Below are 18,117 nucleotides of genomic sequence, written 5' to 3' on the forward strand. Positions count from 1 at the left end.
AATGATAAACAATATTATTTTATAGATAGTAAGTTGTGACCTGGTCACATAAATTATGTTATTATACATAATTTACATCTATGATACAGTATATGTAAGCTATTTCATCAAAGCATGCTATTTGAAAGTTTCAATGCATTCTAATACATTCTAATTCAATGTTCGAATGCAGAAGAGTTTTGATATCATATCCACTTGTAAATCTTTTTGGGTTTTGGTGCTGAAATAAGCCTTGGTCCTTGAACATGCTATCTACGTTTCTTAAAGTCTGTAAAATTTATGACAGAAATAAAATTGTAAAAATAATGATGCAACTCAATTACTTCTTTCAAAGTAAAATAGCTCCTAATAATTGGAGTCTTATTTCTAATTACTTGTTTCTATGAAGAAAATTCTTCCAGGCATGTCCAGCTTTTTGACACTGTGATACAATGATCGATCACCTACTAGGTTCATGCTCAAGAATCACGCAATCGAGTTACAAAAAAAAAAAAATCCAATGGTTTAAGTAATTTTGTGTTGAGCTGTACTCACAGCTATCCTCCACCTCAACTGCATGTAGCCTGTATACCCATAGCTAAACACCCCTAAATGTACGTTAGCAATTATGTCAAAACTCTGTGAAGTCTTCTCTGAATAAAAACCATCATTTACACCTAATATTGCTTATTCCTCTTCAGAAGCTAAATGGGGAAAATTCTGTACCTACTCTATCACAAAAGATAGATGATTTTTAAAAATAACTGTACTGCAGTTGTGTTTACATTACATGACTTCACCACAGAAGCTCCAGAATTTGTGGTCAAGGGGATTGGTGCTTCATTATTCATTAGCTGTGCAAGTACATATTAGCGACTTAACTCTCCACATGCTAATGTTCTCATACATGACACCTAGCTGATCACATTGGATTGCAGTAACTCCAGCTCCAAGGAATTAAAAGGGTATTCTGGTTTCCATGGGCACCTGCACACACATATACATACACTCACAAATGCATATAACGTATGCATTAAAAAAAAAAAACCAAGTATTTCAAAAAGGCTACAATACCATCAGGAAGATGATCGGTAGATACTCTCTGCATAATGCTGCTTGTAATATTAGTCACTGGGGTATATCCAAGAATAAGGTTAGAAAGGATAGATTTGTCCATAGGGTTCAGTTCCATATCAGATACTTCTTCATATTTCTTATTTGGATGCATCATGCTAATTAATATTAGCCAAAATAAAAAAAATAGAGGAAAAAGAATTTCCTACAAAAAAAAAAAAAAAAAACCAAAAGTGATTACAAAGTACATGGAAAGTGGCAAAAACAACAACAAACCAAGATTTCTATGCAAATATATATAGGGGAAAAATAAATACTGTTGCCCTCTCCTATGTAGAGAAAGTAAAGCAGTCTACCCTAAAAGAATTATTGTGTGGAGCACCACAACAAATCCAAACACGGTCAATCGTTCAATCATTTTCAGTATGCATTCAGTTTTACTGAAATGTCTTAATACTCAACTTATATAGTAAAGTTACATAAATAAGTAATGTTTAATTGTCTTAAGAGTACTGATTTAAAACCCACTATATTTGCTGGGTGGTAGTGGCACATGCCCTTAATCTCAAAACTGAAGAGGCTGAGGCCAGCCTGGGGTAGGCAGAGGCCAGCCTCATCTGCAAAGTGAGTTCCAGGACCCCAAACCAGGGCTGTTACAAGGAGAAACTCATCTCAGAAAAAAAAAAAAAAAGGAGACCCACTATATTTATTCACAAAATCTTAAAGCACCTTGTAAAACAAATCCCTACAAGGAAATACCTTTGGAAAAAAAGAAAAAAAAAGTAAATAAGTAACTGAAAAACTCTTCGGTTCCTAATTTAAAATAATACTACACTAATACTAAAATTATATTACAAAAATTACACTTAATTAGTTTTATGGACTGCTTTACTAGGAATGAGCTATTATTTTATCTTGTTCCTTAATTGTTTTGCTAGTTTCAGGAGACATCCCATACTTGAAATTACTGCCAGTTGGTTAGCTAGACTTCCTACTTTCTTTTACCAAAAGCACTCCATTTTAGAATATTACTCTTGTGACATAATTTTAGTATTCCTTGCAACTTAATTCAGAGACCATAAAGTGGGGAAGTGGGGGAGAATAAAATTATGTAATATTGTTCCAAAAAGGTATCTGTGGAATGTTATATCATCAATGGGGAGAAAATGCATGCCTACATTTCAAAATTACATGTTGATATTGGAAGTTAACTGAATTGAATCACTGATATATTTAGGAGCATTAGTTCTTTTCTCTTTTTATCCTCACTATCAGAAACAAAACAATATGCTTTTATTTTATAAACAAACTGAAGGAAATAATATAGTAAAAATGTATTCAGCAAAATTATCTCAAAAAATAGAATGCATCAGAGCAAAACAAATCACAAGAAGACATAATAGTGAATAGTTTTGACTTACCTGAACACTACTTTTTTTAGTCCTACATTTAATTAGGTAATTTTTCAGCAGAAGTGTTCTGGTCTGTCTCCAAACTCCCACATCCCTAATTGCAGTAGCCATGTTTTCTGGGTCAGGTTATTAAAAAGAAACACAAACAAACATTGAACTATACCGTAAAGCATGTGTGATATTTAATGGCAAAGACATTGATGTTTTTCATTCACAAGTAAAATGAAGTTAAGCACGCTGCCATCTCTCTCCTCTACTTGTACAGAGTGCGTGAAGGAGCAATCTGACAACTCTACAACGTATGTAACAACACAGGAGACAGGCAACATTAATATTTGAAACAGCCCCAAACCAGCAGTGAGCTGACCACCTTTTCTCCTCTGGGATCCCTCAAACTGAACACATGAGAAGTGGGGACCAAGGAAAGAAGGCCTTAAGAAGTCGACTTATGCCAGGCAGATCACTGTGAGTTCGAGGCCAGCCTAGCCTACAGAGCAAGTCCAGGACAGTCAAGGCTACACAGAGAAACCCTGTCTTGAAAAACAAAACAAACAAAAAATCAACTTACAATTTTGACCTGAGGAAAAGTTAGTCTTAACACTCAAGGAGATGTGGAAGTGTCAAGTCTGTTGTCATTCCTTCTAGTTCTTTTCAGTATCCCCATCCTGAAAAGATCCCCTTGGTGGCAGCAGCACACTACAGTAATGAAAGCCTAATGGAGCCAAACTCTGAAGAAGAGAAACTTCCTCTCCATTTGGTGGAGCTATGGTGCAAGCAAGCCGGGCCAACTCTTAGTCTTTTCTTCCCCACTGTTGTGTGCCCGTTACTCTCCTACCACTGGGCCCTGGATAGCAGTTATCACTGAGGACTTTAAGTGCCACAGTGAAACTGCTCACTAGAGGCCCAAAACCAGCAGAGGGAAAGAGAAAATAGGGAGGTGAAATAAAGAAGAGCTCCAGAATACACATGTAAAAATAAAGTTTTTATTGCCTTTTAGATTAATTCCCAAACTAGGAATATATGGATCTTATCCTACAAATGTTAAAGACTAGAAGAACCAAACTACCAGACAAGACACCACTGAACCCCAGCCTGGACACCAGGCAGCACACATGAAGGATCCAACGTGCAAACCTTTTGAAAACTCATGTGAAGATGCAAATAGTTCATAGAATGTGGGAAAAAAATTATAGCCCTCCACAAGCCTACTAAAAGAAATTATCAACCTCCTCTACAAAATGAAGAAAGGCCTGATGTCTCAAACAACTCCAAATTACTCGGCATACAGCCAATATGTCCCACTGTCAAAATGACAGTGAGTGCTTCATGAATTTTACCAGGAACCATAAAAGTGCAGCATCTGCCTTCAAACTATGATGGTGCTGACAGACCAAAAGTTAAAACAAGTCCAAATTAATAAGAGAAAAAAAAAGTGTGTTAAAGGTTATTTGACTGTAAGTGGGCCAGAGTCACCATCGCCACCTAAAAAGCCCTTATGTTACACAGTCATTATTGACTAGCAAAATTGATAGATAAATAAATAAATAAAAACCTGGACTAAGAATCAACACTAAAGAGGCAAAGCAGGAGCAAGAATTAAAGCCTAGGTGACATTAGACGAAGATAAAAGCCGACTCTGAGAAAGTTACAGGTCTGCGTGTACCCCGTGCCTGCTCTTACTGTGGACTTGTCTCAGAAGCCTCTCCCGGGTGCCGGCAAGGAAAGTTCTATTTAGCTTCAGTCTGGCACACAGAACAGCAAATGGTGTTTGCTGAAAGATAGGAATTAGTCTGGCTAACATTTGAAGGACTAAAGTTCCTACACACAAATTTTGGAATTACATGGTAGGAACTTCAAAATAGCTAGTGGTCTTCCTGGAGACACAGAGAAATCAATCTGAAAGTAGAGTGGGAGCCCCTCCCTGATGGCTTGCCCTCACCTGCAGACCCTGCATGCCACACTGACAACTAGCCAAATGAGGGGCTCAACAGTGTAACAGAGTGGTGAGTGTGTTCCAAAAGCAACCAATCTCCTTCTAATGGATTATGGCATCCATGCCGCGGAGGGAATTCACACCTGATACTGCAAAGCCACCAAAAGCCCTAGGGAGATCTTCAGCCCCAGAGGGAAAGCTACTGCAGTTGTTTTGTTAAATGGGCATGATGTGTGTCTCAAACTGCCGTGCAAATAACTATGTTTATGCCTATCACATAGTGTGACTATCAGCTTAGGGGGCCACACCCCTCCCTGAGGAGCCATAAACAATTAATGGGCGGGGGACATTAATATTCTTCACTGGTTAAGCTTTCTTTACTAAAGTAAATGAGCCCCCATCCACCCGCCCACCCATCCTTATGCAAGCAACACTAATTAAATGCACTGTGCCACAAAAAATAAGTTCTTTGTTTATGGGGTTTTTAACCACAAAAAGTAAGAGGGAGGGTCTTGCTAGGAAAAAGTTTGATGGAAGGGCAAGGAACTAAGAGAAGATAATGGGCAGAATATGACTAAAGTGTATCATATCTATTTTTGAAATTGGGAAAGATAAAAAAAAAAACAAAAAAAACCACAAAGTTCTGTTAAACCTTCCGAAACAACTATTGCTGCCTTGTTTTATATAAAGCCATCTAATGGAGGCCAATGATGTGAGTTCTCTCCAAAACAAGGATAATCTGTTCCATGTTCTGACTGTCTCCACTTCAAATAAAAAAGAAAACACCTTTTTAGAAGCAGTTTGTCTTCTCCAGAGTAAACGTTTACTATTGAAAGTTAGCTTAAATGTTTTATGTGTAGAGAAAATTGATTAGGCTAGAACTTTTTAATTAGCAATGAAATTACAACTTTTACTTTGCTTTTTCACTTTGTCACTGACATAATTACACAGGAAAAGACATATTGTAAAAATATAAAAAGAAATTAGAAACAGCACAATAAAAGCAATCAAGAGTACAGTGACAATCATCTCTAGCCAAAATAAGAAAAAGAAAAGAAACACACTCAATCAAAGGTAATTGGCTACAAAACAGACACATCAACCCACTGAGCATGATCATTTCCAAGGAGTTTACCAAAACACAGCCTACTAAATTATTAACTCAAACTGAATGTTCAACATTCCATTTTTTTTAGATACCAAATCTTCCGCAGAATAACTAGGGTCATAGTTTTACCTCTTTGAACTGTCACCAGGATTCAAATTTGAGTTTTTTTGTCTGAGGTTCACAAACCTAACTATCTGCTTCACCCCTACTGAGAACATTTGAAAACAAAATTAAATCCAGGCTGCATATGTGGAGCATGTCTTTAATGTCAGCAGAGGGTGCGCATTAAATAATAATAATAATAATAATAATAATAATAATAATAATAATAATAATAATAAGTTGTTATTATAAACATCCTAAATACTCTCAATAAAAACAACACCATTTCTATTTCTTCCCCTACATCTACCTCTGGAGTTGCATTCATTACATTTTTATCTAGAAGTATGGAATTTTTAATAAGGAGATTCAGAGACTGAAAATCTATAAGAACTGAATTTACCTTAAAGACAACATTTATGAAAATATAACTTTTCTGCTGTTAAGCTTTTTCCTAATGGGAAATTCTTATTATTCTAAACTTGATTTTTCTTCCTCTGATCAAACCAAGTAGCATGAACCCTGCCTCTGTCTTTTCACAAGATGCTACCAAAGTTACTGCCTGTCTCTTTCTGTCATTTGTAAAGCAGTCAGAGTGACTAATTGGGGTTCTTAGAAATAAGTAAATGAACTGGTACAAGTAAAACTGAAATCCAGGTATAGGCAAGTAACTAATTATAACTGTCGATCAATACTGTATATAAAAGTAGTAGAACCAATAGTCATAAAGCAATAATAAATAATATCATATTCATGGAGGAACAATAGGGTAATTACAAAAAAGTAATGGAAATGAAATTGGCAGAAACGGAAGCTCTATAAATAGTGTCACTAGCCTTGAAAGACGAACTGGTAAATGAGAAGGCAGACTGGGGCATGAGACTCCAGCAAAACGGGAGATGATAAAGAATAAAGAGAAGAAAACAATAAAACTGTTACAAATGAATCCGCATGACGGCTGGTCACAGTTAGATAGTTATTTATTGACAAGCAGGTCTAATTGTGTGGAAAATATTACATTTCAATATTTCTAAGCTTCTTCTATCCATTGAAGTTAGTAAAACTTTTCACACTACTGACAAAGACACTAAAAAAAACTGAAAAAAAAAAATCTGAAAAGTCTACTAAAGTAAGGTTTCTTTTCTAACATGTAAATAACCTAGTTAAAACCAAGGCATTGCAGGGCTGAAGAGATGGCTCAGTGGTTAAGAGCACTGGCTGTTCTTCCAGAACACCTGGGTTCAATTCCTAGCACCCACATGACAGCTAACAACTATCTGTGACTTCAGTTTCAGGGAATCTGACACTCTTATACCTCTGCACATAAAATAAAATTTAAAATCTTATTTTTAAAAATAAAGTTTTGCATAAGCCCAAAATCAGAAAAAAATCAGAGAAAAATTAGAAAATTTTATTTACTGTGTGTATGTTTGTGAGCTTGTGTGTTAGGAGATGGTTCTCTCCTTCCCCATGTGGGTTTAGGGGACTGAACTTAAGATTTGAGGGCTTAGCAGCAAGTATATTCAGCCACTAAGCCATCTCTCTGGACTTAGAATGTTTATAAACTGAGAAATTTGGAAGTTATAAAGTATTTTTTAGTGTAAGAGAATCCTATCACCTTACTAACTGCCTTTGTTTAAAATGTGTTTTTCTTACAAGACTCTTTATTTAAAAAAAAAAAATCTCTAACTTATCAAATATTACCATTACCTCTGTCAAGCACTGTTAGCTAATCATGCACCAAATATTTTTGGAATAAACAATATCATCTTATTTTGTAAGAAGTAAAATCGCCTTAAAATTAAAGTTTATTATGTAGAGGCCATTTTTTAAATCCATTTTACTTATATGCAGTATGAGATAGGATTATATTATATAAAGAAACTGAGCAACCTTTGCATTTCGAGCTATTTACTGATGAGATGTGGTCAATGACCTTCTTAGCATATTTGAAAGATTCTTGGAAAGGCTTTCAGCCGAAAATATGTTCCGTACTTCCAAAAGATGACTGAGGTCATTTCTGGCCAACTCAAGCAAGGCTAATCACCACTGCTTTATTCTCCTTTTATCCTAAGGACGTATAACTGTACCTAGTTAACATACCGTGTTACCATTTTCAGGTCTTCATCTTGAGCTTAACCCATGAATGAGATCCTTAATGAAAACATAAAATGTCTTATTTCCATTTGCTTTTCTGACACCACCAATGGTAATTCAAAAATTATCTTAATACAAATTCCTTTATCAAACCTTTTCCTGAGAGTCCTTAAAGAGTAAGGGTCTTAAAACTCAGAGGGAAAATGTTGTGGCGCCCAATACAACCTACACCTTGTTTTGCGCAATCCAAGAGCTAGCAGTGTCGGGGTGAAGGTGCAGGTGTGAGGCCAGGTTTCACTGTATAGCCCGGATGGCCATTAACTCCCAGAGATCCTCCTGTTTAGCATATACCCATATTTTGTTAAGCATTGGAGGAAAAATATCAAGTAGCAATAACTGTAGCAGGTGAAAATACAAATTTCAGATCTCCGGGTCTGCATATGTTGAAACTGTACTGGAATACACCCATGCTGATCATGTGTGTGCTGTCTTCGACTGCGTTGTGCTATCAGGGCAGATTTGACCTGAGACAGAGTTTACCCTGACTGTGAAGCCTAAGATTTACTCCCATACTCTTTATCCAAAAGACTTACTAATTCCTTTCATCAGCTACAGGAGAAGTTAAGTGAAAAAAGTGGATCATTTTTCTAACATTTTCTAACCAATTTCTGCACAAAACAGAGGGAGGGAAAGTGTATTACAATCACTAACTTAACGTAAATCAAAGTAAATGTAATGTTACAATTCCAATGGAGGGAAAGAGTTAGAAAAGGGTTGAACAGAATTTTTAAGCAGAGAGAAAACTATGGAAAAGCTGAATTCCCAAAAGACTTGGTCTGTGTAAAATAAAAGGCAGAGATATACCTACAACATAGTGGAGGCATAAGGCAAAGCGAAATGGGGCAGAATACGGGTGTGTGCCCTAGGCAGCAATGGAAAAATGGCACACGCCTTTAATCCCAGCACTTGGGAGGCAGAGGCGAGCGGATCACTGTAAGTTCAAGATCAGCCTGGTCTACAAAGTGAGTCCAGGAAAGCCAAGGCTACCCAGAGAGAAACCCTGTCTCAAGAAACCAAAACCAAAACAAACCAGAAACTGAAAACAGATTGTGAAATACCTTTTATGCAGAACGAAACACTAATTTGGGGCACACCCAGGTGGCACCTGTAATCCTCCTCTGCACCTTTACACCACCCAAGGCCGAATGCTTCACTGTCTGCCAATCACACGTTACTAGTCCATATTCTCTTTCCCAGTCCTCCAACCTCCTAAATGTCTGACTATATCACCACTTCCAAACTGCAGCCTGGACTCTGACTTTAGTGAGAAAATACAAACAATCCAAAGAAGTTCCTCCACTGTGCCTGCAATAATGTACATTTTGAACAATGTGCCATTGCAGTCTAAACTACAGACTCCATTTTCCCTAGAACCCTAAACCACAAAAGCTTTAGTGCAATCTAGCTTTAAATTAAGATTTAATTTTTTTTCTAAATGAGCTGTTAACCTATCCAGCAATGTACTGGGGTGGGTGGGGGAGACCCTGTGCAACTACATTACTGGCTTCTCAATGAATATAATAAACCTTTAAATTTAATAGAAGATCAATCATAAATGCTTTCTTCACTGACCTTTTAAAATGTACTGAAAGTGGTGATGTAATAAAACAAAACACCAATGCCAATAAAGTTTAGCCTAAATTTTATGACAGTACATCTTGCTGGAGAAAATGATGCAATGGTACCCATCATGGCAAATTAGCCAATGGCTTTTCTTATATAATAATATTTATAAAAGTATAAAGTTTACATTGTATAGAAGTTTAAAGCTGGAACTTTAAACTATTTCCAGCCTAATTCACACACTAGTAAAGATTACAATTTATATTATGAAATGTTCTTACATAATTACTCTTTCAACGAAACTCAATGGTAGACATTACATACCTATATTCATCTCTGTGCTTTAGGAACAAAATTATTATCTGCAATGTAAAAGACAATAAACATGTAATGTATTAATAAACTTATACCAAAGTTAAGATTTCTGTATGCTTAAAATCACTTTAAGTTTTGCATTATCAAAGAACACATCCAATTAAACGACCCACACTCAGAGATCAATGTCTCCTCAGTGTAACTTCAGGGTAAATACAAAGAGTGTCCTAACAATGTTCTTATCTATTGAGTCTTCTCTGTGGATACATAATAAAAGTGTTCTCTGGACAAAGATAAAATATAGTGGAGAAAACACCAGAATTGAGGGGTCTGGCATCCCTGCGGGAGAATCTCAACACTTCTTTTCTTTCCCCAGCTGGGACCTTAATAAAGTTATTTAACCTTTTTTAAACCCATTTTCCACATCCACTCAAGTAGAGTACAATCTCCAAGCCCAGAGGTGCTGTTAAGATGAAGTAATATTGACCGTGGCTCCGAGCCAGGATCTAACCTCATCTTGAGCTCTAGAGCGTCCTTAATTTTTGCCCTCTGATTTAATTCTTATAAAACGTAAAGCCAAGCCTCAGAGAGCCTGGGCAAAACCCTCAACTCTGATCGCCCCAAGAGGAGGCCAACTGGCCGTCATCTACCTCGCTTTCTCCTCCTCCCTGAAACATTTCCGCGCTGGGGAAATATTCGTTATGTTTAGGGAAAATTCAGATTATTTACAACCCAAAACAATGTCACGAGCTCTGCGGGTTTTCCTCTCAACCCAAGTCCTCTGGTCACACATCAGCGGCCGGCCAATCTGCCCCCAAAGCATAGCGATGCTCTGGAGCCCTCAGGAGGGGCATATTATTATTATTATTATTATTATTATTATTATTATTATTATTATTATTATTATTATTATTATTATTATTATTATTATTATTATTTCAGGGTTTTTTTCTTCTGCCTCCCTCGAAGCTATGAGAATTGAAACGCTCCCCGTCAGCGCCTGCCACCCGCCAGCATCCTTGAAGAACCAGCGTCCTCAGGCTCCTGGAGGCCTGCCTGCCACACCTTCTCCTCCGCCCCTAGCTGCTTGACAGTCCCCGCGGTTCCCGCTGCCGCATCACCTCTCTCTGCAGATGCGAATGGCTCCGGCCACAGGCCTCCAGCGACGCAGGCCTCGTTGTCCCCCCCTCACTCGGGCGTCTCAGGCGTCTCAGAGGCAGCGACGAGAACCTCTCTGATCAAGCTCAGAAACTCTGTGCCAAGACACGGCCTGCGAAACCCAGCGCGCGTGCGCGTGCGCGCCCGCAGCCCAAGCCACGCCCCCTGCGCACATCACCGATGCCACGCCCCTTGTCCGCCCAGGAATACACCTGAGGGCGGGGCTTGCAGAACTCAAAGTGGAAGCTCGCTTTGGGGCGGGGCTACTTGTGGGCGGGGCTCCGAAGGGTAAGCAAACCTTGAGGGTCCTGCTGACTGAATTTCAAGTGCTCAGAGCCAAGCTAGGAGCATGTGGACTTTCTACTGAGGCTCGACAGGTTTGTGGCGAGTCCTGCCGCCTCCTGAAGAACGACCTTAGTCCCCCACCCTCCTATCTGCCTCTGTTTCCTTTCATTTAAAGAGCTTATGGAAGTCTCTCTGCACTTCCCCTTCCTGCTGCTTAGTCCTCTTTTGTCTCCCCTTCTCCAGCCTCAGACCGAGACCCTGGACATGCTGGCGTTGAGGATGCTTTTGCTTCCTTCAAATATCCTCCTAAAAATCTGCAGGTGTGACAAAGCTTGGATTATTCCAAAGTCTTGAGATAGGACTCCTGGTGGAGATTATATACCACACTTAATTTTTGCTTAAAATGCACCTGGTGTTTGAAGTTTCATTACCCAAAGTGATGTAAGCGGTGGTCAGAGGTATTGCAAAGTAAAGAAGAGGTCACAATAGCAAAATTCCACATCCCTGAAGAACACTGATCCACCAACTGCCAGTTCATTACACACACACACACACACACACACACACACACACACACCATTCATGCTGAGATTGATCTTGAATTGGCCTTGTGCATGCAGTCCCTGTTGATATGTGTTGCCCAGTTACTCTGGAGCTTCTTAAGCTCTGTGACTGTGAACATGATTCATACATATTTTTACTTCCTTTTGTGTATATCTGTGTACTTCTCACGTTTAAACCAAATCTGTAGAATTAGTTTCGCTATGTGAGCACACCTATGGGTGTTTTACCTGCATGTATCTTGCCCTTCAATTCTCATCATCCGCTCATCATCATCATCTTTCCTCTCAATATCACACTCTGCACTGCATCATCTACTTTCTTCCCTTCTTTTTTCATTTTTTTTTTTTTCTTTTCAAGACAAGGCTTCTCTGTGTAGCCCTGGCTGTCCTGGATTTGCTTTGCACACCAGGCTGGCCCCCCAGACTCACAGAGATATGCCTGCCTCTCTGAGCACTGGAATTATATGTCAATTTTTTTTTTTTATATTCACAAAATGTCCCTACTCACCCAACAAAATCTCACGCATAGAAACAGAAATGTTAAAATTGTGTTACAGGGCTGGACTTGTAGTTCAATGACAGATTGCTTGCCTAGCATGGACACACACAGACACACACACACACACCACTTATAAGATGGACAGCAAATTTATAGAAAATGAACACTATGTTTTAAATAAAAAGACTGTTACAAATTATATGGGTTATGACATATATTACTGCCTCTGAGCAAGTTGCTTATTTCTGTCTTGTAAACACGTTCGCCGCAGGATCTCTACCTAAATTTCCACAACTGCCAGGTTTTAGTATTAAGACCGGAGCTAGCAAGAAAGATGTTCCTTTCTACATTTCTGTATCTAGGAAATAGAAACAAGCCAGATGCACGTCTTGGTTGTCATGGTAGCAACTGAAAGCCTCACATCTCATTAATAGACCTTATAGACAAATGAACCACATGGGAATTCATAGATCATAGGAGTTTCTGGCTGATATTTAAGAAGCTACCAAGCTGTAGGAAATCAACAGTGGGCCACAATTCCTGACAATATTTAATGTGGAGTAAAAAATAATAAACCCTGCTACCTAGAATGCTACCCTAGAGCCTGATGAACAGTAACTATGTGTATTTGTTACTTTTTTTTTTTTTTTTTTGCTTGCTAGACACTAAAGACTTATTTAAATGAATGGTCTATGTCATTTTGCTAAAGCTAAAATTATTAAATCGTGTGAGGTAATTTGGATGAAAATGGTCTTCATAGGATCATATATTTGAATGTTTGGTTCCCAATGAGAGGCACTGTTTGGTAAGGATTAGGAGGTGAGGGGCTTCGGGAGGAGATGTGTCACTGAGGGTAGCGCTCTCTCTCTCTCTCTCTCTCTCTCTCTCTCTCTCTCTCTCTCTCTCTCTCTCTCTCTCTCTGCCTGCAACTGGAAGATCAGATGTGAGCTCTCAGCTACTGTTCCAGTGCCATGCCGGCCTGCCTGTTGCCATGCTTCTTCTATGATGATCATGGACTGACCTTCTGAAACTGTAAGCAAACCCCCAATGAAATGCTTTCTTTAATAAATTGCCTCATTCAAGATGTTTCCTCACAGCAAGAGAGCAGTAACTTAGTCATGATTATTGCAACTTTTTGTCTAAGAGTAGTATTTCTTTGTACAGTGTAGTATTTAACAAGACTATCAGTATGTTAGACACGATATCTGCCATTTAAGAATCTTGTCAACCATTGTTGTTATTTGCCATTTCTGGAAGTTAAAAGAGGCGCCAAGAGAACTAGTGCGACTTCAAAACTAAGTACAAGTGGAAAGAATTTCAAACAGATAACCTTGGTTTAGCATAATTCATGAACAACAAAAAAAAAAATTCAGACCAGGTTATCAAAATAGAAAAAAGAATCACCCAGGCATGGTGGCACACGCCTTTCATGCCAGTACTCGTGAGGCAGAGGCAAATGGATCTCTGTGAGTTCGAGACCAGCCTGGTCTACAAAGCAAGTCCAGGACAGTCAAGGCTACACAGAGAAACCCTGTCTCAAAAAAAAAAAAAGAATCAAGCACTTGTAACACTAGAATTTCTGGCTATCATACCAGCTGTACCTGAAGGGTTGTTGAATGGCACAAGAAGAAGTTGGAGATGGTTGGAGATGGTTGCTAGGGAGACGGCCTAACAATGAGTGTTAATGGTAATCGCAGTTTGATTTTTCTTGCTACTAATACTATTAGTGTCGTCACAAATGTTCCTGTTTCACCAGGGGGCAAATGAGTTATTTCATCCTTTTACTCCTCCAAACTGGGAGGGAAAGAAAGAAAGAAAGTTGTCAAAGACACTGATGTTTGAAGACCATCAAGTCAAATCAATGTTTAAAACTTAGTCACCCAACAAGTGTTTGCCGAGTGTCTGGATTTTGGTTGTTTGTGAGTTTGTTTTGATTTTGGGTGTGGGTTTTATTTGCTTGTTTTGAAACAAAGTCTTGGTATCCCTCAGGCTGGCCTCAACCTCCCTATGTAACCAAGTCTGGACTTCAATTCCTGATCCCTGGGCGTTTACACCCAAGTGCTAAGATAGTGTCGAAGGTTTGTGCTACCGTGTTAGGGAGTGTCTGGTGTTTGAAAAGCAACCCAGAAGCTCAAGCAGGAGGTTCATAAATCCAAAGTCAGATGAGTTTATATACAGACCATGTCCCTAAATAATAAATAAATCCAGCTTTCTCCAGTTGATGCAACAGGAACTTATACAGTCCAAGATCTAAGGAAGCTGAGGAGGGCATTCTCTTGAGCCTGAGAGGCAGAAATCAGTTTTGACAAGTGGTGAAAACCCATCTCAGAAGCCAACAAAATCGCCAGGCATGGTGGTACACACTTTTAATTCCAGCACTTGAGAGGCAGAGGCAGGCATATGGCTGTGAGTTCGAGGCCATCCTGGTCTACAACATGAGTTCAGGACATCCAGGACTACACAGAGAAATCCTGTCTCAAAAAACCAAAAGAAAGAAAGAAAGAAAGAAAGAAAGAAAGAAAGAAAGAAAGAAACCAAGAAAATCAATAACGAAAAAACCAGCAAACAGCGGAAGATAATTTTTGTTTCATAATTAAATTATATAAATTGTCAAGAACTGAGCTATCTGGTAATTTCAAGAAGAAAAGAAGGGAGAACTGGTTTAATGGGAACATACTAGAAAGTAGAGAAGATTCAGCAGCCCTGGGCATTTATAGACACAGAATTAGCAGTTTACCTAAAAGAATAATTTTGGAGGTCGAGACAGGCACGCCTCCACTTGAATTCTCTTTTCCTACTTGGGAAAAGGAGATGGACTTGAAATTGGTACAATTGAAACATGGAAAGGTAACTGAAACTTGAGCTAGGCGAGGAGGGGGTAAGGAGACACCTATCTGTTTCAAATAAGTTCGCGTTTCCAGGCACAAATTACATCCCACAGCTGTTTACCGGTAACCGAAGACCCGCGGCTGGTAAGGCCTGAGAGACTATAAAATGTGAAAGCCAACAGGTCACAAAAAAAAAAAAAAAGAGTAGACACTGAAAAGTTCCAACCAGAGAACTGTAATTTCAGAATAGATCACTGAGCTGTACTTGTTCACTTGACCCCCGAGTGACTGTGAAATTTTATAATGGTGACATAGATTAACTTCAGCAAAATAGTTATCTTTCAAGGTACTTTTATGGTTTAGTGTGGGAACTTGATGTACCACGGTTCTCTGTGGAGATGGAGGGTGGAATGCATGTGGCTCTAGAAGCTGAAACAGACCCTCCTGTAGAGCTTCGACACAGGGACGGAATCAACACCTGCTTTTATCCCAGAAAGCCCAGTGTGTTAGACTTCAAAATTCAGAGATTTAAAACCATAGGGTGATAATCTCTTTTTAAGCGTGTGTTTGTGTGTGTGTATGTGTGTGTATATGTATGTGTATGTGTGTATATGTATGTGTGTACGTGTGTGTGTGTGTGTGTGTGTGTGTACCCACGGAGGCCAAGAGCGTGTGTTAGATCCCCTGGACCTAGAGGTACATAGAGTTGTAATCTGACCAACTGGAGTGCTAGGAACCAAACTCAGATCCCCTTAAGATGATCAAGCTTTTTTTTTTTTTAGCCCTCAGCCATCTCTCTAGTATAACATCTTGTCATTTTCTGCATTGTAGCCCTGTGGTCTTTTCTAATCAAATGCCACGCCTTTGCCTTCCTTCCGTTAGCTAAGAAACATGGTGTCACAGAAAGGACAATGAGCCTACTGCTCAAACATGGTGGCTTCAGAAACACTGAGACATGTCCCCATTGTCACCTACAACTCAGGCTCACCTTCCCCATATTGGTGTTTGCTTGTAGTTAGCATTTGCTGCTACTTCATGGGTCCTTTTTTTATTCCACCCTTTTACCCTTTTTCTTGTATACTTTCAACCCCCCATGGACTAGATAGGAAAGAAAAAAAGAAAAGAAAAGGATAGAGGGGAAAGGGGGTGACATTATCATTAGACAACTTCCTGCCAATTAGGGGCATCAAGTTCCTTAGGTGCAAGTTTGACCATCACCGTCAGGGTATCTTCTTCTCGTCCCTTAGTGTACAACTGCTTGGCAAACCATGACCAACAACATCCAACCACCAACCAGCCAGGAACCACCAGCCCATCAGAGCTCTAGCCTTTACATATCCTCTGAAAAGTTCCCAGAATTTCAAAAGTCACACACTTGGCCTGGTCTACAAAGTGAGTCCAGGACAGCCCAGGCTACACATAGAAACCCTGTCTCAAAAACAAAAACAACAACAACAACAACAAAAACCCAATCAAAAGTCACACACTCACGGAAACTATCTGCAGCTGTCCAAACCACGCCCCTGCTACAGCATGAGGCAAATCATAGTCACCTGCTGTGAAGCATTCCAATATCCCCACCCGGGATTAAAATGAAAACATATTCCCATAATATTTCTGTGCATTTTTTTTAATTTTAAAATTTATTTTAAATTCATATGCATTGGTGTTTTTGCTTTCATGTGTGTCTGTACAGGGTACAGGATCTCCTAGAATGGAGTTACAGACAGCTGTGTTCTACCATGTGCATGCTGGGAACTGGACCCAGGTTCTCTGAAAGCGAGGCCAGTCCTCTTAACTGCTGAGTCTTCCCCCCATCCCTTCTGCAGTTTTTGTTTTTGTGGGTTTTTTTTAAGAAGCAAAAAATTTCTCAGTACAGTTGTTGGTGGTAGTAGTAGCAGTAGCAGCAGTAGTAAAATAGCTGCCATATCTGACTGTCTGCTTCAGAGAGCTCAAGAAATGAGTTCTGTAGAACCATGAAATACGGTTGTTCAGCACATCACCTGTGTTGCACACTGTTCTGTATGTTTTATATGTAGTAGTTTATTTAATCTCTGATGACAAAAATGAGCTGTGTATTTTTTTTTTTAAGTCAAGAGGAGCTAAGTAGCTGAAAACTAAAAAGCACTCAAGATTACAAACAAATGGACAGCAGACAGGAAATCAATACACAGTGAACAGAAACATTTTCTGCTAATAGTTTCCTGGAAATGTTCTTTTTCTTCTTCTGACTGATGGTGGCTTCCCATGTTGTTCCTTGCACATTTCTATCATGGTTGCTTTCTTCATTAAGCTGCCTACTCATTCAGTAAATATTTATGAAGGGCATATTGGATGTTGGGTACCGTCCTAAGCATTTGGAAAGAAACAGAGTTGGTACCAACTGTTAAGCAGTAGACTGTGAGGACGACTCTGAGACAGGAAGTGACAATGGAAAATGGTCACTAGTGAAAAGGTGTGATTGGTCTGTAGAAGGACATTAGGGATTGGTTGAATCCAAATCTAGGTTGTGTCTAGAGGAACATCTATCCCAAAATCTGAAGGCCAACGAAGAGTTAGACAAAAGGGAAAGAGAATATTCTGGAAGAACGTTTTGTCTTCATTATTTTTATTTTGTTTTTTGTTTATGCTGACTTTTCTTTTTCCCAACTCTCTTTGTTTCAAGGCTCATTTCTAAAATAAAAACATGATGTGAAGCTCCTTGGGTGGAATTTTCAAATGTATTAGATTATATAAATCCTTATTTATAACCCATCATCTCGTATTCTCTTAGTCAAGCAAAGTAGTTGCTTAGGCTGATGTATTTTCCTATCTAACTAGAACAGAACCTTCTGTTATTCAGTAATAATACTATATATAGGAAGTAAAAATATAATAAGTGTTGGAGATTGGTCTGATGCTTTGTATTTTGATGCTAATTATTGGCTTGCAAGCTCTAGTTGCTGGCCTGAACTTTGTCTTCCTGATTGGCTGAATAAAAGACCTACACCTGGGCAAGGCAGAAGGAAAAGGCAAACAGAAGGTTCCTGGGCTTTGAGCAGAGAAAATCTTGGGAGAGAGAAGCAGACAGAACAGAGGAGGATAGGAAAGAGCCACGTAGGCTCAGAGGAGGAACTCTGAAGTCCCACGTGAAAGAAATGG

The 18,117-nt window shown here is 39.0% G+C and overlaps 1 protein-coding gene across 1 annotated transcript in view; it reads right to left on the bottom strand.

Annotated features, from left to right (window-relative positions):
* Abca5 (ATP binding cassette subfamily A member 5) overlaps window positions 1–2,609 on the bottom strand; it is a 65,205-nt gene extending 62,596 nt beyond the window's left edge. Inside the window, exons 1-2 of the mRNA XM_051158965.1 lie at window positions 2,475–2,609; window positions 1,054–1,258 (exon numbers count right to left, since the gene is read on the bottom strand). Coding sequence (XP_051014922.1) covers window positions 1,054–1,258; window positions 2,475–2,576 — 307 coding nt within the window. The 5' untranslated portion in view covers window positions 2,577–2,609. The remainder of the gene's footprint in view (window positions 1–1,053; window positions 1,259–2,474) is intronic.
* Window positions 2,610–18,117: the final 15,508 nt, after the last annotated feature.

Source organism: Acomys russatus, chromosome 16, assembly GCF_903995435.1.
Source record: "Acomys russatus chromosome 16, mAcoRus1.1, whole genome shotgun sequence".
In the NCBI taxonomy this organism is placed as follows: Eukaryota; Metazoa; Chordata; class Mammalia; order Rodentia; family Muridae; genus Acomys; species Acomys russatus.